This window comes from Sorex fumeus, unplaced genomic scaffold, assembly GCF_029834395.1.
Source record: "Sorex fumeus unplaced genomic scaffold, SorFum_2.1 ptg000075l, whole genome shotgun sequence".
NCBI lineage: Eukaryota > Metazoa > Chordata > Mammalia > Eulipotyphla > Soricidae > Sorex > Sorex fumeus.
This window is the reverse complement of record NW_026606132.1, coordinates 24,951,155-24,975,660: the sequence shown is the minus strand read 5'-3', so window position 1 is coordinate 24,975,660 and position 24,506 is coordinate 24,951,155. Positions and strand designations below refer to the sequence as shown.

General features: G+C 55.3%; 1 protein-coding gene across 1 annotated transcript in view; it reads right to left on the bottom strand.

Moving 5' to 3' along the window:
- Positions 1-24,506, bottom strand: part of MAMLD1 (mastermind like domain containing 1) — a 104,263-nt gene that overhangs the window by 12,241 nt on the left and 67,516 nt on the right. Inside the window, exon 3 of the mRNA XM_056130213.1 lies at positions 10,000-11,685. Coding sequence (XP_055986188.1) covers positions 10,000-11,685 — 1,686 coding nt within the window. The remainder of the gene's footprint in view (positions 1-9,999; positions 11,686-24,506) is intronic.

Sequence of the window (24,506 nt, the reverse complement as noted above, 5' to 3'; positions counted from 1 at the left end):
TTTGGGCAGAAGCATCCTTTGTTCCAGGGCCATCGCTACACAGGGCAGCAGGCTGAGTGCCCCAGGAGGCAAGTACTAGCCCTGGGACCACTGTGGGCTGCTCTCCCACTGCCCCTTTCCAAATGGTCTTTCTCCCCTGTCCCCTCTCTCTCTTTCCTGGCCAATATGAGCATGCACAGCAGCTTTCAGGGACACCAAGGGTCACATCCTGGCCAGGTGAAATGATCCCAGCTTGGAGACTGGAGCTGAATCCCTTTGGGGAGGTGACAAGGTTTTCTGACTGGGGGGAGCATTTAGGGAACACAGGAAGGGGGAGCATGAAGAGGGCCAAAGCAGGTGGCTGGAGCAGGGACAGATGGGGGTGCAGCTAACATCCAGTCTCCCTTCTGGCGCTTCCCCATTTCCGTCTAGGCAGCCTCCCTTGCCCCGTGTTGCTTATATGCTTTGGGGACAAGAACCAGATACCTAGGGCCTTAGAGTTGGAGGACCCGGCCCAATCTCCAAGAAGCAGCCTAGCGGGGCAGTGATCCATCAGGCGATTCACCCTCCCCCCCCCCCCCCACGCCCTGGAATTCTAGAAGCACACAGCTTCTAGAACTCACTGTCCTGTCACTCGCAGGCTGAAGCCTGGAGCCCCTGGCGTGGCTGGGAGTCATGTGCGTCCACAAGGGGGAGCCAGTCCTGGAGCGAGGTCCAGGATGTTAGAGGAGGCAGAAGGCACAGCTAGAAAAGCAATAACATTTTTTGGTGACAGGGTCAAGCCATTGATTCAAAGCACCCCTGCAGTGTGCCCAACCATCCGCCTTCAGTAACAAGCTTGCTAATCGGCCCCATGTGAGAACATTCCATCTCGAATGATGAAGTGTGGACCACGGGAGCCTGTTCTGCCTTGATGCCACCATGTCCCCCAAGCCAGATACCAGTTCCTTTTCAGAGATGTCTAACACAACCTGCCCCGGGTAGACAGGGTGCTGGTGCAAGAGCGTGTCCCTGGACTCAGCTCCGACGAGGGGCGTCTGTTCAGAAAGAAACACTCTATTTTGCATTAGTCGAATGCACGCATAAAATACACGCACTTTAGAAGCAAGAGCCCAGCTGAGCAACGCGAAGAATTTCTGGATCCTATTCAATTCCGATGCAAACTCGGACATGTACTTTGTGGGTTTCTGTGAGGAAAATAATTGATGCTCCAAACTGGAATTCATCTATAGAAAAAAAGGCAGTAGGAGCTCCTTAAAAGCAATTATTGGCATCAAGCTCCTGAATTTTTAAATCCCTTGAAAGGCCCGAGAACAAACATACCAGAAAGTTGAGACCTAATTTCGAGGTAGTAACTGTAAACACACCAGTCAAAACCTGTAAGAGGCGCTCTGGGGAGGAGGCTGGTCTCGAATCATCACCAGGGTTTCTGCTCTGCCTCCCCGGTCCTATGTGCTAGCAAGAACATCAGCGTCCATAAAGCGATGAATAGACAGGTGTTCAGAGTAGGGTTACAGAGACATAGTTGCCCCTAAAAAACTTTATGGACGGGGGGAAGGTGGGTTTGCCTGGACTGTTTGCTCAGGCAGGGCATGGGGGTGCGGCTATCCTCGTGCCGGGGGAGGGGGGTTCACGGTGAGGGGAGGCGGGAACATAGCAGACTCAGTGGGAGTATCAGTTGGCTTCAACTGTCTCTGGAGGGCTCCGAAGCTGGGAGGGGGTGAATCCTGAGCTACATGGTCATTAATCTGAAGATTTTTGTTATTTGGCCCAAGCCAGGGGCCTACAGAGCATTCTGAACCCTATAATGGGTGTCAATCAGGCGCTGGTAAGTCACAAGCAGATTTCCTGTTCGCAGCAGGGACTTGGCGGCGTCTTATAAGCGGCCGAAGCTGAGCATCCTCCCAGAATCAGCTTGTGGAGTTTTAGCATGGGCTGAGTCTGGGTCCCAGCGTTACCCTGGGTGGGCTGTGGGCACTAGACAGGTGGGAATGGCAGCAGCTGCCGCAGACCCTCGATTGCTGACCTTTATGTCAGCAGGAATCCACCTGAACAGGGTCATAAGCACAGGCCTTTGCACGCCCACTTTTCTCCTTTGATCTGTATCCCTCTTGAATGCCAACACGCAAAAGAGCAAGAAGGGGAGCTCAGAGCCCTTTTTGGAGGGGTCTGGGGGAGTCAAGAAGCACTCTCCGGATGACATCCCTGTTCTGCCGAAGAAGAAAAAGGTAAGAAAATAAATAAAAGCAGCTAACTAATAGAGCAATCAAATCCAAACACCCCTCCCCAACAAGGAACTCACTTCCACAGAATTAATACAAGTCAATGCAACAGCTACTATTAAAGACAAACTTCCTCAAAGACATCCAAATGTTCTTGAACTTAAGCTGGCAACCATACTCATGTCAGGGTATGCAGGGTATGCAATGACACTATAGTTATGGAAGAAACTGGGGAGAGGGTACATACGAAGAGCTCTATGTTATTTCTTGAAATTGCATGTGACCCCAGTTCAAAAGAAAACCTTGAACTGAAGACACAAAAGCCATTATATTGGTAGTTTTTTCCCAAACAACAAATTTATGCCCAGTAACATCCCCCACCCCCCACCCCACCAAAAAACCCTGCTCACTGAATCTGGGCAAGAAATCATTCCTCTGGGGACTGCATGAATATCTGAACCCTCTACAGCAGGAACCCCACCGCTGTCATCCCTGGGAACCACCAGCGTGGACTGCACTGGACTGCAGCCGTGACTAGGCTAGTGGAAGAAGCTGCTCAGTGGCAGGCCTGGCGTTTTGTGGGGGTCAACGAGTATGTGCTATGGGCTATAGAAGGGCAAGAGTCCGACTGGACCTCAAAAATGCAGGGATGGGTACTTGATCATTGTATAATTGAAACCCAAGCACAAAAAATTGTAAGTCTACAACTGTACCTCACGGTGTTTCACTAAGAAAAATTAAAAAATAAAAATAAAATAAAATAAAAAGAAAAAAAGAAAAAAATGCTGCCTGGTTGGGGTGGGAACGGTGATCCATACATGTCCATGCGGAGACGAGGCGTTCCTTGGCCTCAGAGGCCTTGCAGACTGTGCATTGCTATTAATATTTGCTCTAAAATCCTCAAAATAGTCTCAAGAGCTTAATCCTGTAAAGGCTAGAAGATGCTGTTCGTGTATGGGCTCCTGATCGCCTGTCTGTTGGCATCCAACTTCCCGTTGGCAGTCAGACCTTCCCTATGCCTGCAGAGCTCACCTGTGTGTGTGTGTATGTGTGTGTGTGTGTGTGTGCGCGCGCACGTGCTGGGGGTGGGGAGGGTAAGACCTACAGACTCAGATTCCAAAGTGGTCTCCAAGGCAGAGCCGGAAGGCACTGTGGGGTGGACTTCGAGTCCAACTAGGCAGTTAGACTTCTCCAAGACCTTAGGGAACCCGCTCAGGGGTTCTCACTTCCGGCTTGGCATGGCAGTGCCAAGGCCTTCCGGAGTAGCCATCCGGAACCCCACGTAGACGGCCAGATTCATTCGGCCAGCCCTTGTCGCCAATGAGCCAGCGAGCGGCAACTCAGCCTCCGTCTGCAGGGCTGCAGGTGTCCCGGCACCATGGAAGTCCAGGGTCTCTTCCCCACCTTCAGAAGCACAATGGCCGCCCTCCCTGCCCACACTTGCCCAAGTGGGCATCTCTCCAAAGTGCCTGGAAGGGAAACTAGCCAGGAAGGTGATTTCTAAGCACTGGCCATGTCCATGGATCCCGTCCCACACGGCTGCTTGCTCAAGTCCAGACAGCCCAGCTGCCCATGCCCATGGTACCTTTCTCTGCCATGCGTCCCTGGTGGAAACACAGTGTAAGCCTTAAACATCCATTCTCTATCTCCTCCCTTCTTACCGGAGAAACATTTGTCAGCCCAGTCCGGTGCCATTCACACATTCACAGAGGTTTGCTCTCCTGCTGGTGTCTCCCTGGGCTATTTGCTCATTGCTCCAACTTCATCTGGGCTTAGCACCTCCAGATAGCCCATCCTCACTCTCACAGTCCCAGACACCCTCATTTCCACTCCCTGTCTCAATGGACAGGGCGATTCGAAGGCCCTCAAAGTAGTGGCATCGATGGCACCACACAGTCTGTCTGTGCCGCACTGATTTCACCAAGCAAAGAATCTTCAATAATCATCTGTCCTAACGTGCGCTAGGGATGCCTTGCATGAAAACTGTGTGCAATGCTGAGAAGTCACATGCAAGGCACTGATCTACCATGGAGCTAGATCCCTGGCACCAAGCCCTTCCTTTTGAAGGCTAAGTAATTGTCCATTAGATGGACAGACCCCATTTTGTTGATCCCTTCCCCAGTTGCTGGACATTTGGGATGTTTTCACCTGTTGGCTATTTTGGATAGAGCTGTTATGATCACGGGTGGCCAGAGGGCTGTTCAAGACCCTGCTTTCGAGTCTATTCTTAGGAGTGGATGTGGGAGCACACGGGAATTCGATGCCTCAAGACGAGGCACCTCCACACTGTTTTCCACAGCAGCTGCACCATTTCACATTCCTACCGAAAGCACACGCGGTTTCTGATTTCTCTGCATCCTCTCTAACACTTGTTCTTTTCTGAGATGGAAAAAAAAAGAACCTTCCTAATGGGTGTCCAGATTTTGGTTTGAAGTTAGAAAACCTTGTGTGAGTCGCTGTTTCTTCCCCACTTCCGGAGCTCGCCTTTGTGAGGGTTGCCCAATCATGAGAAACGGTCACGGGTTTGTCCCCATTCCTTCCCCTGGGACGGGGTGCGGCTCCAATCCTTTCCCAAACTCTAGCTCTTGCAAATCAACGGTCGTTATTTGGGATCACAAACAAACGGCCCCCTTCAGACCAGGGGCCAAGAGAATCAGCTGGTTCTGGCCAATCCTTTTCCTGTGCTACCCAAACTGTGGCCTGCCAAAACGCCGGGGTCCCCCACTCGCATGTGCCTCTTCCTCAAACTTGGCAACATGCTCCAGGGGACCGGCACACAGTACACGTGCCGGGTTTCCAGTCCAAAGCAAACCCCCCACCCAGCACAGCTCGATTTGGAGTCATTTCTCACAGCATTTCCAGGACACGGGGAGGCCTGCCTTGGTCCTGGCAGCTGGCCTCAGTCCAGCCTGACTTTTGCTAATCTAACATGCATCCCGGTGAACTGGGAGAGGGAACAAAATTAGGAAGAAAAGAGGATGTGCTTCCCCCATATCCCACCTGGGCCTATTAGCTGGTACCCCACTGGGGCAACAGCGGCAGGCAAGCCTCTGCCAGAACATGGGATCCCAGGGAGCTTCGGGGTGCTCAGGAGTCTCTGAGTGGACCCAAGTCTGGAGGGGTCTCTCAGGTCTCCGTACAGCTCTGCACATACGGACCACCCCCGGCAGCGCTCAGGGGATTCCCAAGGCTGCTTCTGGTGGTGCTGATGGGGAGTGCCACCTGGTACTGGGGTTCAGGGCTAGGCACAGTTCTTGACCACCTACGCTGTACCCCTGGCCCCCACCTCAGTGTTTTGCAGTGGGGGTGGGGCATCAAATAGGCAGGGCCCTCTCTACCAACAATGTGACCATCTATCTGACAGACAGGGCTGGCCAGTGGGGGCCAAATGGGTCAGATCAAGGGGAAAATACCATGCTTCGCTTGCCCCTAGGCAAACACCAACTCACGGAGGGGGGTGGTGTCTGTGGGGCGTTTCCATGGGGAGCAGCACTGTCCTTTCAACTTCATCAGGTGCTAGAACATGCCAACTCCAGTGTCCTTTGCTTTCCCAAGTCTGCCACTGCCCCACCCCCGGCCTTAGGGTGCTGTGCTGGTTGGGGCCCCGAGGGCCACATTGCATACTAATCCTTGGGTCAGTGTCTTGGCCTGCAGCTGAGACCCTCCTCTTTGGCTGGCATTTCATTGCAGGTGGCACCTGTGGTCCCGCATCTGAGTGTGGAACCCACAGCGTGTCTCAAGAGGGTCTCCCTCTCTGTGTGGGTCCCACACACATGGTCTGTGCAGATTCCCGAGGCGGCACCATGGAATGGAGCACATCATCATTACTGCTTTGGCACTCGGCAAATGGGAGCCAGATGCCTTCCACTTAACAGTCCCCAATGAACTAATTACAACGTTATTTTTACCCTGTTAGTTAATCTTTGTGCTGGAGGGGGGACACACCCAGCAAGGCCTCGGGGTTACTCCTGAAGCGCTGTGTGGGCCAGTGCGGGCCAGGGGTGCAGATACATGCTTCGTCCCTTTGAGCTCTCTCCTGATGCTTGCTTTTTTTTTTTTTTTTTGCTTTTTGGGTCACACCTGGGGATGCATGGGGGTTCCTCGGGAATCACTCCTGGCGGTGCTCAGGGGACCATATGGGATGCTGGGGATTGAATCCGGGTCAGCCACGTGCAAGGCAAATGCCCTACCCGCTGTGCTATCACTCTAGCCCCCTGATGCTTGCTTTTGATTTTTAAAAATGTCAAGAACTTGGTGGAGGGATGGGTAGTCGATCATTGTATAACTGAAACCCAAGCACAAAAATTTGTAAGTCTACAACTGTACCTCATGGTGTTTCACTAATAAAAACCTAAGAAAAAAATGTCAAGAACTGCTGGTGGCCCTATGATCCTGATACTTCTGGGCCCAGCAGCACCATGTTATTGGGCCCAAGCATTAAAATGTCCAGCTTTATTGGCGGGGTAGCAATGGCAGAGGCCTTGGGGCCCCCTGGATGCCACTTTCAAGCCCACCAAAGTCTCATTTGGAGCACCCTGTTCTCCTCTCCAAATGTCATTGCTAAAAACAACAGAAAGCTTTCTGAAGTCAGTTACTAGGAGACTAGAATCATTTCCGGCACAGGTCTTTCTTCTGAGGGAGTGTTTTGGGGGGCACTGTTTAGTGGGGCGTTGCCGAATAGGGGATGCTTGCTTCAAAGGCTAACATCGGACAAGTGACTCCTAAATTTCTGCTCTTTGCAAAAAAAAAAAAAAAAAAAAGGCCGAGTCAGGACATGGGAGATCAGTAATGATTATCAACCAAAAAATAAACTAAATTCTTGGTAACATTAGCGCCCCATTCTGAGTGTGCATTTCCCAAATTCTGCCTTAAGTTCCTGGCAATACAGAGCAGTTGAAACAAAACTTGGTTAACTCTCAGAGAGTGAGCCCGAACTCTCAAAAGGTCTTTCTGCTGGGTGGAAGTATATTTGTTCTCCAAGTAGCTTTTAAAAAAAGTTTTCTCTCAAACAAAATGTAAGTTTAGAAAGGAAGGAAAAATGTGGCCTGAATGTGCCATCGGGTGCCAAGACAACATTAAAATACTCATTTGGGAAAATATTCTTGAATCTAGTGGCCAAGAGACGTGCGGGGCAAGCCTGGGTTCTGAGGCCAGGCTGCCTCCATCCTTCCCGAGCACTTCCAGAGGGTCCTCAAGCTCGGAGCTTGCATTCAGCCAGACTCATCTGAAATACAACCCTTCCCACCAGAGTTTGCAAAAGATGCACACGAAAGAAACATCTCTTAGAACTTAGGGCAGTGGGCTTCTCTCCTTAACCCTGGTGCAACAGAATCAAGGAAAGCCAGTGAAAGCACTGTCAAAGCCAACGTCACAGACTGCCTTACTGGGGCTGGAGAAGGGGAGTGTTTCAGCAAGATCTCCATCACTTGATTTAAAGGCTAACGGGCAATGCTGAGAGCAGAAGAAGGTGCCCTGGCAGAACTAGGCAGAGCAAATGGAGCTCTTGCCTCTGCCTTTGACAAGAGGGTTTTCTGTTTGTTTTTTTTTCTTTTTGGGTCACACCCGGCAATGCTCAGGGGTTACTCCTGGTTCTGCACTCAGGAATTACTCTCGCAGTGCTCAGAGGACCATATGGGATGCTGGGAATCGAACCCGGGTCTGCCGCCTGCGTGCAAGGCAAACGCCCTACGCACTGTGCTATGCTCCAGCCCCAAGAGGGTTTCCTTTGGCCTATGCCTCGGGGTTTATCCTGCTGCTATGCCTTGTGGGGGGGGGTGGAGCAGTGCCCGGCACACATGCGCATATTTGAGTTGGCTGTGCTAATGGACCTGGCAATCATAGTCATGGAAAAGTTCTGCTCTGCTCAGCAGGTAGGTCCACCTTGGAAAGCCAAACGCAAAGGAGTCTTGGGTTTCTGCCAAGGTGCTCTGCAGAAGCTTTCAGGGGAGGAGGGTGGAATGGAAGGGGGGTAGGCAGGTGCTCCTTAAGGAACCACATGGGATTCTGCGTGCTTTGGCATCCATCTCAACCCTATTTGAACAAACCTCCCGAACTTGAAACACAGACACATTACAACTGCCTCCCTCCCCCGGAGACAAGGATAGAGCCAAACCAGTTCTTTCACCATTGGCACTACTCTGGGTGCCGCTGTTCCCCCACTGGCTCCTCATGGGTTCTTGGTGTGGCTACAGAAGAGACAGGGAACGCGAGCTGGTGACAAGCTAGAGAGAGCTCAAGGCAAGTGGACTATTGGTGGACAGGACTCACCTGACCCCCTCATCTCTGCCCACACTCGCCTCCCTCTGGGCTGCTGCTCAGCTCCTTGGGACTCACCATCCTGTGTGCTGGCCCCTCTCAGCCACCGGACAAATATCTGTCTAGCCCCTGCCCAGGGAACACTCCAGGTCCCTCTGCTCCAGATCATCACCTGGCCTTGGGAGCTGGGGAGGAAGTAGATGCAGAGGCCGCCTAGGCCCATTTTCTTAGGTCACAGCTGTGTCACCCAAGGAACTTTCTGGACATCACAGCCAACATCAGTGCCGTTACCTTGTGCCAGCTCCCAGCATTCTGACCTCGATTCATCCCATCCCTCAGACTCCACATCGGACACACGGGGACCCCGGGGTCTAGAGTGGGCAGCACCCTGGCCAGTTACAAAAGGGTCAGAGAGGAGACTTGACCCAAGTGATCCCAAGCCTGGTCTCTCTTAAACCTGCACCCGAGTTGGCCCTTCTGGCTGGTGCTCTGACAAGGTCTGGGGTACCCCCATGCCTGATGTTGTCTCCATGCGTGCCCGGGCTGCAGGAGTGCTGCTCAGTTTGCCCAACACATGAGGAGCCATGGTGAGAAGGAAGAGGGCTTTAAAGGGCAACCCCCACACTGAGCCACCCAGTCCTATCACAGGCGACACAGTGCCAGGTCATCAGATCCGCTCTGAAGAGGACACATGGCCAGCAACTGGGAGAGGCCTCCATCTGCCTGCCTGCCTGCCAGGGTCCTGCCAGCAGTCACTGAGAGGTGGGCCTCTCAGACGCCACACGGAAGGTGGTTTACATGGACACACACCAGACGGCGAGAAAGGCCCCAAGCCCTGCAAAGTAGGAACCAGCCTGGCCAGGGAGCAGGCAAGACAGTGAGAACCAGCATCGGGGAAAACCCAGAGGCTGCCAGGCTGCCCTTCGCTCACTGTGTGACTCTGTGCAACATCTCAACTCTGAGCCTCAGTTTCTCAGCCTGTAAGCTGGCAGTAGGAAGTACCGCTCCTCACAAAGCACTGCCGGGAGGGGCCTGGCCACCGTGCCTGCACACCAACATGGCGACACTGAACGGGACGACATCATTGGAGACTGTGCCTCGGCAGTGCCCGGGGATGAGTGGCACTGATGCTGCTCAGCAGAAGTCTGCCGGCACATTTCCAGAACATTCCATGGGCCTCGCTCCGCATGGCACAGACTGAAATGCCTCAGGGCCATGGCCTTGTCCCCTATGTGCTGTGACAGGTCCTGCCAGTGAGGAGTGGGCTGAGATGGGGACACACCACTTGGCATCTCAGGACCTTGGGGACTGGGGTCTCTGCTTCCTTCCCCTGGTAGTGCCTGGCGGGTGCCATCCCCCACTCAGGGGAGTATAGCCCCTGCACCCGTGACAGGCAACTTCCCCCCTGGCACGAGGCACTCTCACCGCCCGGGGTGGAAGTCGGCTTTTCTGGAAAGGAAGGCCAGAGCCAGGCATGACTAGCGTGAGCCACCTCTCTGCATGCCCCGCGGGAGGACGGCCGGTGGCACGGGGGTGTCCTTACCTGTCTCGGTAGAGTAGACAGGGCGTCGGGGCCCATGACACGCTGCTGGTAGCGCTGCGGCTGCTGCATCACCTGCTGCAGCAGGAACGTCGAGGGGTCGTGCTGCTGCAGCTGCAGCGTGGCTGTGGCGGTGGACGAGGCGGTGGCCGAGGACGGCATGGTCGGTGGCTGCTGCAGGTAGTGGAGCAGGCTGGCGTGGCGCGAGGGCGCGGGCATGGGTGGCATCTTGGAGGGCCCCGGCTCTGACATGAAATGCGAGAGCGGCTTGGTGTTGCCAAACGACAGAGGCTCGGGGGCCCCGTGGCTGGTGCTGGCCATGGCTGGTGGCATGAGCATGCCGAAGGGGGCTTTGGACGCGTTGGTGCTCATGGGCTTGAACATGGCATTGGCCATCTGCTGCTGCTGCTGCTGCTGCTGCTGCTGCTGCTGCTGCTGCTGCCCCAGCGCATTGCTGCTGGTTGGCAGGCTCCGGACGAGCGAGCACTGAGGGGTGAAGGACTGCTGTGGCAAGCCGGGGCTGGCCAGCTTCTCTGGGCGGTAGGGCGGCGACGGGCCCGGGGTGCTGGTGGGCAGCGCGGTCAGCATGTGGCCTTGAGGGTGCTTGATGGTGGACGACACCAGGTGCGCGAGGATGGAGCTCTGCTGGGTGAACTGCGACTGCTGCTGGCTGAGCGCCGGGTTGGGCACGTAGGGCATGCTAGGGAGCAAGGCGCCGGAGGAGCTCTGCATGGTGCCTGACGACATGCACGACACCAGGAGGCTCTGCGAGCTGAAGGTCGGCGGCGGCGGGTGAGGCGACGGCACAGGGCGGTAGGGGGGCGAGACGCCCGGGGGAGGCAGGCCGGACCAGCTGGGGGTCGGCGCCTGCTGCTGCTTGGTGGCCGAGCCCTGCTTGCTGGCTGCCAGGGCCTTCAACTGGTGGGCATGATGCCACTGCGGCACGGGAATCTGAGGCATGGCCACCGGGGGCCTTGCCTGTGCCGGGTTCTTGGCCTGCACGCCGGAAGCCGTGGGAGACATCATCTGCTTACTGGTGGGGGGCAGTCCATAGCTGACCCCTGCGGAGGAGGATGGCATTGGCAGTGCTATGCCAGGCACCTGGCTACAACTCGGAGGGAACTCTTTGCTGGGCCCCAGGCTCTCCATGTGTGGCATCTGAACGGTGGGCTTGGCCGGGGCCGCCAGGCTCGCCTGCGAATGCTCCAGAAGCAGCGGCTCCTCCGGCTTGTTTCCCAGGATCTTCTCCAGATCGAGCTCGGCTGATCCCGGTTCTTGAATCTTGGTCAGTTCCTCCAGCAGCTCCTGAAGCTCTTGGTCCACGGCGGCCTGCATGTTGCTGTTGTTGTTGTTACTTTTGTCGCAGTAAGGAACGAGATGGGGTGCCCCCTTCAGGCTCATGTCGGTGGGCGGCGCCACTGCATACGGAGAGCCCATGACACTGCCATTCATGGGATTGTTTTCCAGCATCAGAGAATGGCTGGTGACGCCCATGGCTGCGGAGCTGGGATTCATGGGCATGGGAGGAGGCTGCAGCTCGGTACACACTGCGCTGGCATGCGCCCTGGGCACCCCCATGGAGAGAGTGACATCTTCGAGGCAAGGCCTCTTGCTTTTACTAGGGTAACCCCCTTCAGCCATGCCTGGGTAGTGGTAGCCCTCTTCTTCCTGTCTTCTCTTAGCGGCTCCCTGTGGGTGGAGAGGTGTGGGGGGAAGAGGGAGAGAGATTGGTATAAAGACGCATTAGAGCTAATGAACATGAAACTTCCAAGATACAACAGATTTCTCAGATGAAAGACTTCTGGTTGTCAAAACTCTACAATACAGCCTATTTTGGGAACTGCCAATGCTTGTTTCTTTGTTGCTGTGTTTCATTTAAACTCTCTTGTTAGATTTCAAATAAGTCATTACGCTGTCTGTATATTCTACATGCCAGAAAGTCACAGAAAGGAGGTTCTATGCCTACTTAGGGGAAACTGAGGAAGCCACGAAGGACCCCTTTGGTTAGAGACCGGCGGTGTTGCAGAATTAACCAGAGGTAGAGCAGGGAGGTGTTGGATTCCCATCTATGGGACGTGTGATTTGTAAAGAACAAGTGTGACAAGAGTAACCAAGTGATCTTGAAAGAAAAACAAGTGTAACATAGACGGCGTGTCCGGATGGCCTCCCTGTCTTGCTTCTGTGCATCAGGCTGAAGTTGAGACCATGGACCATATCTGAGCCTTTAAAGGAATTATTCAAGGAGGACACTGAGTTTGGGGCAGCTGTCGAAGCTGCACAGTTGAGGGCAGAACACAATGCAGAGCAGTGACTCAATAGATTCTCTCTCACATTCTCTCAGATTCTCTCTCTCTCCCTCTCCCTCTCCCTCTCTCTCTCTCTCTCTGAGTAGTCCCCTCCTAGGGATGGCTGGCAGTTCCCTTACCAGCCTGCACATTTTTCTCTTGCTTTTTGTTTTTTCATAGGAATGATTTCTAATGCACTGCCCTACCTCCCTCTCCAAGCGTAAGCTCCCTAAAGAAGAAATTCCTCTCTGCAGATGCATCCTTGGGCTGGAAGATAGAAAACAACGGGAAAAGGGTCCAGCCTACAACGTGGGATTGCTGCCCACCAGCTAACAGAGCCGGCCTCCGCGATCAAAGCGGGGCTCTCAGTCATGCTGGGCTTCCTACACGCCCTGGGCTTACAAGGTGCTCCAAGGCAGTCACACAAAGGCCCAAGGCCTGCAAGGACCTGGAGACACAGGGTGGGGTGGGGAAGGGAAACTGTGGGAATTTGTGCCTTAAGGACAGGAAGAGTGGGGCTGGAGCGATAGCATGGCAGTGGGGGGGGGGGTTGCCTTGCATGCGGCCGACCCGAGTTCGATTCCCAGCATCCCATATGGTCCCCCGAGCACCACCAGGAGTAATTCCTGAATGCAGAGCCAGGAGTAACCCTTGTGCATTGCTGGGTGTGACCCAAAAATTAAAACAAAAGGAGAGGAAGAGTGGGGTGGGGAGTGGCTTCTATGACAACAGTCCAACAGAGATACTTCTCTGGTGGCGTTTTCGTGTAAGGAAGCCCTTTCTGGAAGGGGTCTGGGAATGTTGGTATGGAATCCAGGTATTGCACATCCAAGGTCCGTGTTCTACTGTGGGCTGAAGCTGTGGGGCCCTGTCTGTGGTGCCCTGGGACCCCCAGGGACTCACAACTGGCAATAGACAAAGTGGGTCTAACGGGATCATGGATCCTAACCTTGTGATACTTAAGATGGGGACCCGGAGGCCTGCGGCGGGGTCAGCGCTTGCCACGGAACACAGCAACCACAACCACTGTCAACCACTCGGCAGTCTGCACCCTCCCCGCTGTGCCCAACCACTGGCTGACTTCTGTTACTCATTGCGCTCAGGGCACAGCAGGTGAAGGAATCAGGGGACCAATGAGAACCAGGAGACTGGGAATTTTCTTTCATGCAGTTCCTGCAGCTCCATCAACTCTGTGTCAGCTGGTGAATGAGCCATTCGTTCCCAAACCACTGCGATCTTGCACTACAAACCCCGAAAGAAAAAAATCCAGTATATATAGAAGTGGATGAGAAGGACAGGTGAGGTGTCTGTAGGGACAGAGATGCCACAGGCTCCCTGTCCAGGCTGAGATGGCCGCGTGCAGCCCAGGATGATGGCCATGAGGTCAGCAGGAGGGCAAGGCTGGGCCAGGGGTGGCAGGAATGCAGGTAAGGTGGGTGTAAGCAGGTGGGGGGGGACCTGACACATAACGTGGAGTTCACTGAAGAGAGAGGTCCAGGGCTGCCCTGTGCCCATTTGTAGCTTGTGCTGACGTCCCTGGTGGCCAAGTGCATACATGCTGGTATGCCCACTCCATTCCAGTGAGAGCACACCACTGGCTCTTCCGTAACCAAGCAGGCTCCCGGATGTCGTGTGGGCTGCTGCGGAACGTCCACTGCAGTTGGACCGAACCGAGGACCTCCGTTGCAGGGGGCGGGCCGAGCTGCTGATGCTTGGCGGTGCTTCCGCAGGAGGGAGTCTACAGTCAACCCCAAGGGGCTGCAAAGCCGCACAGCTTCAGGTTGGGGATTGATGGTGTCAGATTCCCACAGACAGCCTCAAGTGTCCGTCTCTGATGGGCCCCTTCATCTAATTCCAACTGAGACTGGCTGTGCTTGCCCGCTGCCCAGGGCCATCCTGGCACCTTTTTTCCCGTTTCCCATGGCCAGCACCTGCTATTGATGAGGTCACACTGCTCAAGTTGGGGGATAACAGGCGGAACCCCCTCTTGACATCCCACTGGGAATGGCAGGCACCTCACCTAGTCTCCAGAACTCTCTGAAGCAACAGTGCCGCTCCACACACAGGCCACTCTTTAGCCTATGGCTCAGTGACAGGCAGCTTAGGCCAGCTCTCGCTCCCAATCTGACTCACCCCCTGTGACACTTCTTTCTTCTATTTTAAAAAATATAAACAGCGGGTGAATAGTAGAAGCTGGCATGGTTTCTATAGTCTACATCAATCTCCTTTTCTTTCTTTTTTTTTGGGTTATTGTTGTTTGGGCCACACCTGTCAGTGCTCAGGGTTTACTCTTGGCTCTGTGCTCAAGGATCACTTCTAGTGGCTCAGGGGACAATGTAGGGTTGCGGGGATAGAAACCAGGTCAGCTGCGAGCAAGGCAAGTGCCTTCCTTTCTGTTTTATTGTTCTGGCCCTCTTCTCTTCTTCCAGAAAACATAACTGAATCTGACTTGTCTATAGTCCCACAGTTAGGGAATAACCAGGACACTTAGACCCCAGGTGTCCCAGCTCCCTGAGTCCTTAGCAGTGTGGCCTTTGGTGGGGGAGGAGGGTAGTCACCAGGCATCGTTTAGAAAGAAGTGAATTTCGCTCTATTCACCAATGCCTGTAGAGCCCCATTTCATAATTGGGCAGACAAAGGCAGCAATGTGATCCCCACGACCTTCTAAACATTCATGAAAATGCATCTGGGAGCATGTGATGGCTTCCCCACCCCCTAAATAACGAGAAAACAAAGGCAACCCTTCTGATGGGGGCCAAGTTCAGCTCTGAAGTCCACATTCTTCCTGCGTCTGTCTGGGCATTGACATCCAGCCATTCTTCCTTTTCGACATTTTCAGTCCGGCATGGCACAAAAGGCAGAGATTTCTTGAAAAGATCAAGAGCTTGTGAGTTCCATTCAGGTTCGTAAAGCAGGAATCCGGAGGATCTCAGCTATGGTGCAGGCACAGAAAACTCGCCTCACAGGAGTTTGGCTGCATTTCGGACAGCCCAGCTGGAAGCTTTAACACCCACAATAGGCCAGAAAAATGGGCTCAGATCCTGTGTTGGAGGCTGCAGGTGTCCGGGAGGGGTGGGTTCGGAGATGTCATTGTCCCTCCAGCGGGCCTTGGAAGGGGCTGGGAAGCAGGTAGCAAAGGCTCGTGGCTGCTTCAGTCTCCCGGATGCCAATTTGCTTCCGGGCCCTCTTTGTCTCTTATGGGGAGACCCGTCCCGGTAAACTTCCCTCGGCATTTGCAACAGCACGCAGATTGGAATGCAGGCCTCTGCGATGATGGGGTTCCCCTGTAAACTGGCTCGGCAGAGAGTAGTGAGAAGATGGGAGGGCGGAGAAGAGGGCTTCGAATAAATTGAGCATCCCGAGGTTTAGGGGAGCAAGTTTTCTGGACAAAGGGCGAAAGAAGGAAGAGCCGGGCTGTAGGGCCCCTGCAGGAGGAAGGCCGTGCTTGGCCGGCCGCACGGCCTTTCTCATGACACGTCCCCATTGACTGAAGCGATCTTCGACAAGTCCGCACAGGGCTTTCAGTCTTGCCAGCAGAACAGGGTATGTGTCTCTGCGGCGTGCCAGAAGAGGTGGGAAGGTCGGGGAGCCCTCAAAGTCGAATGGCCCCCAGGAGTCTGTCTCAGGAATCCCTGCTCCCAGCCCCCGAGCAGCAAGAACCTCGACCTATGACGGGCGAAGTCTTGGCGCCGCCATTTGCCCGAGCAGCACCTGATGGCCGAGCAGGAGGGTAGCGCCAGAGGAGTGACCCTAAGCCTTTCAGCTCCCTTCTCTCTCCTCTATGCAGTGTGTGACCGGGGGCAAATCACTGCCCTCTCGTTGGTCCTCAGCAACATTTTCTGTACAATGGGCTCTTAGTCTGCCCCGTGAGCCTCAGAGCCTCTGGGGATGGTGCCCAACCGGGAACGCACTCTTTACTGACACCCTGCGCTAAGCCCCGGGTCACCAAGCTGCCTGCTGGCTCTTTAACAAACAAGGGCATGGCCACCAGGATTGGGGCACTGACAGGAAAGGACAGAGGCCACCCACTTGGCCCCAACAGCCCTGTGCCAGCAGCCGGCAGAGTTGCCTGGTTCTCAGGAAGAGAGGTGGCATTTCAAATGCCCCCATCAGCTGCTCGCCACCAGGCAGTATCCCGAGTTCCATCACACCGCCTGTGACCCCCTGCCTTCCCTTCCGTCTGATGGCTGACTGGAAGCAGCTGGGGGGGGAGGGCGTGCAATTTTCTCGAGCTTCCTTCTCTCTGTGGAGTGTAGAGGCAGCGCCTGGAAGAGCTGGTAGCTCTCAGAACATCCCCGCACCTCCGGGAGTGTGTGGCTTTCAGGCACCCGGAGTCCCCGGGGTCCCATCCTCTGAGCGGAATCAGAGCATGCCACCCTGAAAGAAGGCTGCCAGGCCCCGAGGGACAGGCTGGGGAGACCCAGAGCCGGAACTGCTCTAAACACAGCCCCAGGCGCTGTCATGGGTAGGGTCTACATGGACACCCAGAAGTGTAGCAGATCAAAGGGGTGTGTGGAATACCCCAGACCAGTCTGAGGTGAAGTGGGGATTGCTTAAGGAAGGGGGGCATTGTCCCCGTAAAGAGAACCTGTGTGTGTGTGTGTGTGACTCAGGCAGACTACCTTCACCTCCTTCCCCCGAATGAGCCCAAGGGGTCTTGAAAGGGAAAAGGGCTCGTTAAGGCTGGGACACAGTCAAGGTGGGCATCTACAGGCCTGGGTTTCCTGGTGGGGCGAGCACTGGGCTTCAGTCTCCCCGTCTGGAAAGTACATAGGTGCCACGGTGACTGAGCTCAGGCCGATTCTGCCCAGGGGCCATCTCTGTCCCTGGGGGCACTTGTCAGGCAAACCTGGTTGGGGGGGGGGGCACACACAGACAGACCCTGGCTTTTTTTAATTTGCAATGCACAGGGGTTACTCCTGGCTCTGCATTCAGGAATTAATCCTGGCGGTGCTCAGGGGACCATATGAGATGCTGGGAATTGAACCTGGGTCATCCGCGTGCAAGGCAAACGCCCTACCCGCTGTGCTATCCTATTGCTCCAGCCCCAGGCCCTGGCTTTTTAAGAAGGAATTTCTTAAACAACCCCCACCCTCTTTTTCAACAAGCATGCCAGTCTCCGTGGTAAGCTCAGGGATTTTCCACCCTCGCTCCTTAGTGCTGACCCTCAGGCAGCCAAATCCTGGACTCAGTCATCTGTGACACTGTCCCATGGTTCAGAGGAATCCATCTTTGTACAGCCCACCAAGGGAATCCTAAGAAAACGCCCCTTTCAGGAGTGCTCCAGAGAGTGGAAGGACTCAGAGGTGCCCCTCAGCCTTCTCTTCATCTGCAGGCTGACACAGCCCATGGAAAACACCTGTCAGGAGTTCTGCCAGACACCCTGCGGGGCTGGGGAGCCAGCGAGGGGGCCTGATGGGTAAATTGAGGTTTGAGAAGGGCTGTTAGTGCATTCTGGAGATGCAGCTCCTGGCCCACAGATGCTGGGGCAACCAGGAGTCCCAGTTAATCCATGAGCTGTGAAGAATCGAGTGTTGGGGCGTCTGTGATGGGGGCAGAGTGAGCTATGTGGAAACCCCAAGCCGTGTGGAGAGCCAGCGGCTCCCCTTCCTGCAGACTTCAGCCTGCTCAGGTGAGGACAGCTGCCAATAGTGTTCCTCACAGCGCTGTGGGTTGAGGGCACAGCATAGTCCTGCCTTCCTGGATGCCCCTGACTCCACTCACAACCCACGTGATGAGCCGGGACGGACAGAAGAGAAACAGCTCCTCATAGCTATATACCATCTCCGCTGCAGCCCCGTGCACAGCTCTGCTTTGTGGGGACCTACACTTCTCCAACTGGGGGGCTCTTTACGACAGAGAATGGAAGCCTCAAGGCCCAGGGTTAGTTAGCAGGTCTAGATAGGTCCCAAGAATAATGAGTCTTAAAGCTTAGGCCAAGGGGATGCTGCCTCTGCCTGTCTCCCCACCCCGGAGCGAGCGGCTTGACCTGGGCTTGAGAGCAGGCTGGAGACTGCCTGGTAACAGGAAGCCAAGAGCCAGAGGCACCTGGTCTGTGCAGGGCCTTCTGGAGGTCACATGCGCACTGAATCAGCATCTTTCAGCTGCTCAGAGTCAACTTCCAGCTCGAAAATGGAACTGTCTGCAGATGGACCAATGCAGCCAGCAGCTGAACCCTGCTGCCGAGAACTGTCACTGTCTTCCCATTGTTCGCCGATTTGCTCGAGCGGGCCCAGTAACGTCTCCATTGTGAGACTTGTTGTCACTGTGTTTGGCATATCAAATATGCCACGGGGAGCTTGCCAGGCTTTGCCGTGTGGGCGAGATACTCTCGGTAGCTTTCTGGGGTCTCTGAGACGGGCAGAGGAATTGAACCCGGGTCGGTCAGATTGGCTGTGCGCAAGGCAAATGTCCTATCCGCTGTGCTATCTATCGCTCCAGCCCGAGACTAGAGGTGGGATATGAGCTAGCGGGACAGTCCCAGACTCTCCCCATGTTGACAAAGAAAATCGGGTCCCTCTCCGTTGTACCAGGTACTTCTGGAGCGTGGACAAGGTGATGGCTACTCTTGGCCTCCATTCTGTCGTGTCCATAAGCCTCGCAATGTAAAGCTAGCCCGGGGCCAGGCACGGTGCAGGCTGAATATTCCTTTCTCGGCTCAGCACAGTCCTTCCTGGTGGTCTGAAGATAGCCTCGGATGTGGTGACTCAGCAGGTTTTGCCATTCGAGGGAGATGAGCCTTGACTCATTGGCTGCACTCCTGCACAGCTGTGTGCAGGGCTAACTTCTGGAAGCTCCCCCAGAAAAAAAAAGTGGGACGAGAATATGCCTTCAAGAGGAAAGTCTCAGCACATCGCTTTGTGAGGGGAAAGATCCGTCATTGAAACGGCGCTTCTCCTAAGGTGTGTAGTCGCGAAGGTTCCTGTCATGAATCCTAATTTAATATTGATCGGCAGCCTATGCTGATGCTCCGGATCCCCAAAGCAGACCGTGACACCAACGGACTACATATTCACACTATGATGATCCGCACGTATCGATCGCGCTCACTCTGTGCGGGAAGCGTCTGCGACTGCATTGTGCTGTGTGTCATCTAACCTGTGCCTGTAGTGGTAGTGATGACAGTGGTGGCAGAGGTGGGGGAATCAAGGTGGGGGGAGGAGCTGATAGATGTGATGCTGGTCGGCGTGTGGCGGTGGGAGGAGCGGCAGTGGTTGATTGGGGTGAGATGGTGTAGAGGTGGTGAGAGTGAGGAAGTATAGGCGGAAGAGGTGAAGGTGCTGAGGGGGGTGTTAGGTGGTAAGTGATGGTGCAGGTGATGGAGGAAGCGGTTAGAGGGGTGATGAGAGAGATGTGGAGGGGGGTGGTGCTGAGGGCAGGTGGAGATAGTAATGGTGGAGGTAGTGGAAGTGGAAGGCCATGGAGGTGATGGGGGTGGCGCACTGGAGGTAGTGCTGGCAGTGGGCGGTGCTATAGCCAACTTCCTCCTGCTCGTGCCTTTCTTAAGAAAGGCCACTGACCCTGGCAGCAGCGGAAGGCTCACACTGAATGCGTCATTAACAGAAACCTCCGATATGTCTCCTTGCAGTTGTGCGTAATTATCCTTTTCTCACCTAGAAAATTAAAGTTGCATTCCCGGCGAAAACACAGGAGATTTTATTGTTTGTGAAAATGCTGCCAAAGAAGTAATTTCATGTCAGATTTAACTACAGGAAAGGGCAAGTCGTTTTGAAATTCCTTAGCTGTCTTCTGGCTAACAGAATTGGACAGCCAGCAGTGCGAACTACTCTACACTGAGATCTTTGAAGCCGTCCCCTCGATCGCAGAAACTTCTAGAAAAGGAGCCAGGGAGAGGCTGGCACTGGACCATAGCAGAAAGGAAGATTTGAACTGTACAAAGTGGCCTTCAAGGGGGCTCCAGCACAGACCCCCAGCCTGAGTACAAAAAAGAGACGGGCCAGCCTGATGGAGAGGGACTACAGTTCGAGAAACAGACAGGAAGTGACCCAAGCGAGCAGGACTAGGGTGTGAGCAGCGTTATCCAGAGCTGCGACAGGGTGGCCAGCTGGGTGGTCAGGTGGCCTGTTCCTCATCTCTGTAGCCTGGTGGCAGGGCTCTGCTGGCCTCTGTGGATGTGACTTAACTGTGAGAACCAAAGGTTCCCGGCGTATGTGGATGTCTCCCCCATTCCAGCACTTTCCAGATGGCAGGGGGAATGTGCTGACCAGCCTCGTGGCCTCTGTCCAACAAAGGGGTGTCCTGGGTGAAATGGACAGCAATGGCTACGACTTACTGCACTTTCACTAGGTGAGGGGGACGAGCTACGGGTGGAGGGGCAGAGAGGAGACCCCTGGGACAGGATGGGGGAAGGGAGAGGCCAGTAGGTAGTGAGGGAGGGGCGTGAGTGACTCTCCGAGCATACTTAGAGGGAAGACAGAGAGAGGCACATGGGGAGCAGCAGTGACCCTTGGTCTGGGCCCGTGGGCGAGGCAAGTGGGGCCGAGGCTCACGCATGCGCCATGGGGCGCAGCTGGAGAGCCAGAGAGAAGGGAAGTGGGGGAGGAGGAGGATGGCTCTGAGTACTCCGCCCCTGGTGGCTGCAGAAAGCTCAACCCCCTCAAGAGATGAGAAATGGGGCACCCCAGGGCAGTGCCGACCCAACAGCAGCTGGGCAGCTGGGAATTCTCAGTGGAAGCACGAGCCCCCGCGGCACAGGTCAGGCGTGAGTCTGGGAGTGGGGGGGTCACAAGGCTGCCGGCTCAGCTGTGCATGACCGTCCCGAGCTCTCCTGCCACCCCAGGCCCGTCTCCAACTGTGTGGCCTCTCATGCAGATGCCTCGTCCCTGGGTCCTGAAGAGCCTGGGGCGCGGCCAGGCAGGAGGGTAGGCGGGCAGGCTGGCATGAGCGCTCGGCGGCTCAGTGCCAAGCTCCCAGATGCCAGCAGAAACCAAGTGCCAAAGAAACTCCACTTTGCTTGCACCTGTGGGTCTCAGGGCACAGGTTGGCTGGAACAGCGCCCCCCCACCCCCACCCCCAGAGGTCCCTGAGTCTAAGCCTGCTGGGCCGGTGACAAGGAGGGCCTGTGCCGGGCGGCCTGCCCCCACGGGGTGGCTGTCACAGGAAAGCGCCCTGACTGCAGGAGAAGGAGGGAGAGAACAGCTGTGTGCTCCATGGGGAGGATCCCCAAAATAGAAAGGCACAGACGCACTGCAGGCCCTGACCCAGAATGCGCACAGCCTTCCCATCAATCCCGCTCGTGGGGAAGCGGGGAAGCTGTTGGCGCTGAGCCCCCCTCCCACCTCCAGGGGTCCCGTGTAGCTTCAAGGACACGTGCATCCCCTGGTCCTTCTCAGGGAGGAAACCTCAGAGCCCCTGCAGATGCTCGGCATCCCAAAAAGGGCCCTTGGTGGCTGGGATAGTCCTTGCGCCTGGGGTCACTGTCCTCCCGGCATCACGAAGAGCCATTTCCCGGTGGGGCCATGAGTTCTGGCGACTCATGCAAGGTCTCAGTGAGTGTCGGGCCCAGCTGCCTGCCTGGGAAGTCGTTCCCTGGGGTTCTGCACAGGGTCCCCCTCTCCTGGGTAGGCCTGAAGTGGGAGGTTCCCAGAGCTCCTGGTCCTGTATCTTGCCACCCCTGCCCCCCATCAATTTGCCATGACAGCTCAGCTCAGAGCCTGGGGCTATCCCAACCTGACTCTCAGGCTAGGCTGGGCGTGATGCTGAGTAGAATGTCCTCAGGAGCCCCTCTTCCCTGTCCCTGGGTCAGCGCTGACATAGCCTGCAGGCAATCTGGGACCCGGTTCTGAGCACTGCTCCCTGAGCCCCCAGGGTGGAAAGCTGTGATAATTCCTAAGCTGGGCCCCTGATGGTGCTCAGGAAGGCAGGCCTGGGTTTGAGCTCTCAATTTCCAACCCACAGACCGCAACTCTGGGAAAGCCCGAGCCCCTCTCAGTCTCAGCCACTCACTGGTCAGAGGGCGGAAGCGGATGACCTCATGGCTACAAAGGACTTCTTGCGAGACCCCCTCTTTTGTTCTTCTGGCTGCAGAGCAGGCCCGACATGGAGACCAGGATGGGAAAACCTGGGGTGAATGTGCTGCTCGATGGTGAAGTGGAGGTAACCCGGGATGTCTAGCACCAGGTGCCAGGAAGACCCTCAGGAACGTGGTAGGGAGCCAGGCAGAGATAGGCCCTGTGGGGTGACACTCACATCCTCTGACCTCCGGGCCTCACCAAGTTCGTGACAACTCTGGGGTCACAGCTCATGCTCCGGAGTGAACCTGGGAACCGTAGGTGAGGTACATATGGGGGCAGAGCCTATTATACTCAGCACCACCCCGACTGGGCCCAGATCCAATTCTCCATTTGCTGCACTCACCAGGGTTCACAACCACCAGCTTCCTCCTCCAGAGAGCTTGGAAGTAAACTGGGCCACGGAGCCTGAAGAGCTCTGGTCCCAAGTGCTCCCCTGCGTGTGTGAAACCCCTGCAGCCTCAGAGCTCTGCAGCTCCTGGTAGGATCTGGGTTGGGACCCAGGACAGGGGACAAGCACACCACATGCCAATTCCATGCATTTTCGACGGGATGCCCATCGCGAGATCCTCACACCAGGAATCAACCCACCCACCAGTGAGGATGGGGAGCATGGAGGGAACTTCGTGTTAAAGGTCAGGGCACACTTCCTGTCCAGGAATATGTGCAGAGACGATGCCTTACCCCAGGCACTGAGGTCCAAAGTGGGAAAAAAAAAACAGCGGAGTGTAGGGGTGGAGGTGGAAGGGAGAGAGGGGCAGTAGAGACCCGCTGCTGAGCTCAGGACACGCGTGAAAGGCACTTGCGCCCTCAGGCAGCTAGAGGGCAGAGTGAGGAGCACCCAAAGGGGGCAGCGCCGCACCACTTAGCACTGTGTCTTTGGTCAGGTTGTTTGCTTTCTCTGAGTCTCCACTTCATTGGGGTGACCCCTGGGGGTCAGGAGCTAATCCCAGCCCCTCCCCTAGGATCCCGAGGAAATGACCATTAGCAAAGGGCCTGGTACCGAATCGGTGCTCTATGATGAGCAGCTGTTGCTATTCACTGTACTGTTGTTTGGGGAACGATCCCAGAGCTCAGGGTTCCCTCCTGCCAGGGTTTGGGAGACATTATGTGGTGTTGGGGATGGGACCTAGGTCAGTCGCATGTAAGGCAGGTGCCAAGTGCCCCACCCACTGTATTATCTCTCCAGTGCCATTATTACTCTTGATAGACCTTTGTCCTTAGGGAGGGCAGAGCCCTACACAAGAACAAGGATGACATCTGATGCCATTTCCTTGCAGGGGGCTTACTGAGCTCCACAGGGGAGTCCCGGGGGTCTCTCAGAGCATTTGGGGACCGAGACGACACCATGTCTAGGTACAGAGGCTTGACAGATGTTTTGGGTTGGTGGACTGGGCAAAGGATGAGGTAACTAGGAAGGCTAAAATTCTGAAAATACCCCCACGGTAAGGCGGCAGGCAGGATGTGGGTGAACAGGGCCTCCAGAGAGGTGCCTCCAGCTTACAGCATCTCCTGGAACTGGAGTTGGCAAAGGAGGTTGCCCCCACTGTGTCAGAGGGGGAGTCGCAATGCCAAGAGAGCAAAGCCCAAGGCCAGTTTGCAGGGTGGGAGGACCCCATCGATTGCGGTAGGGGGTACCCTAGTGTTCAGGAAAGCTTGCTGTTTGGGAAGCAGAGCACTCACAGAGCCAAGGACAGAGAACAAGGTGTACCCTTTAGGAGGGAGAAGGGCTGATTTTGATCAAGTCCAAGGCATGAATCTAAAGTGGTGCATGACTGGAATTTTTGGCAGGGCTCACAAATGGCTCCAAGTCTGTAGAGAGAAGCCAAAGCTGAAAATGGCCCGGGCAGTGGAGACCTCTCTTGTGAGAGCCAGAGTGCCTCTAGTCTACATAGACTCAGACCCATGGGATGACTCGCTGGTCACACTTCCGGAAAGAGTGCTGGTGAGTGAGGAAAGGTGAGGAGGACCCTACAACTGCAGTCACCCAGTCTTCCAGGAAATGCCTCCACAAGGATGTACAGGAGGAGAGAAAGCTGATATCCAATGTAACCCTTGGAGGCATTGCAGAGAGCTGCCTTCAGGGTCTTCACCTCTAATGATGAAAGGGAAGTAAGAAATCAAAAAGGTAACTAGGACAGAGGCTCGAGATTGTCTCCCAGACAAAGCCCAGTGGCAGAAATTTGAGAACAGG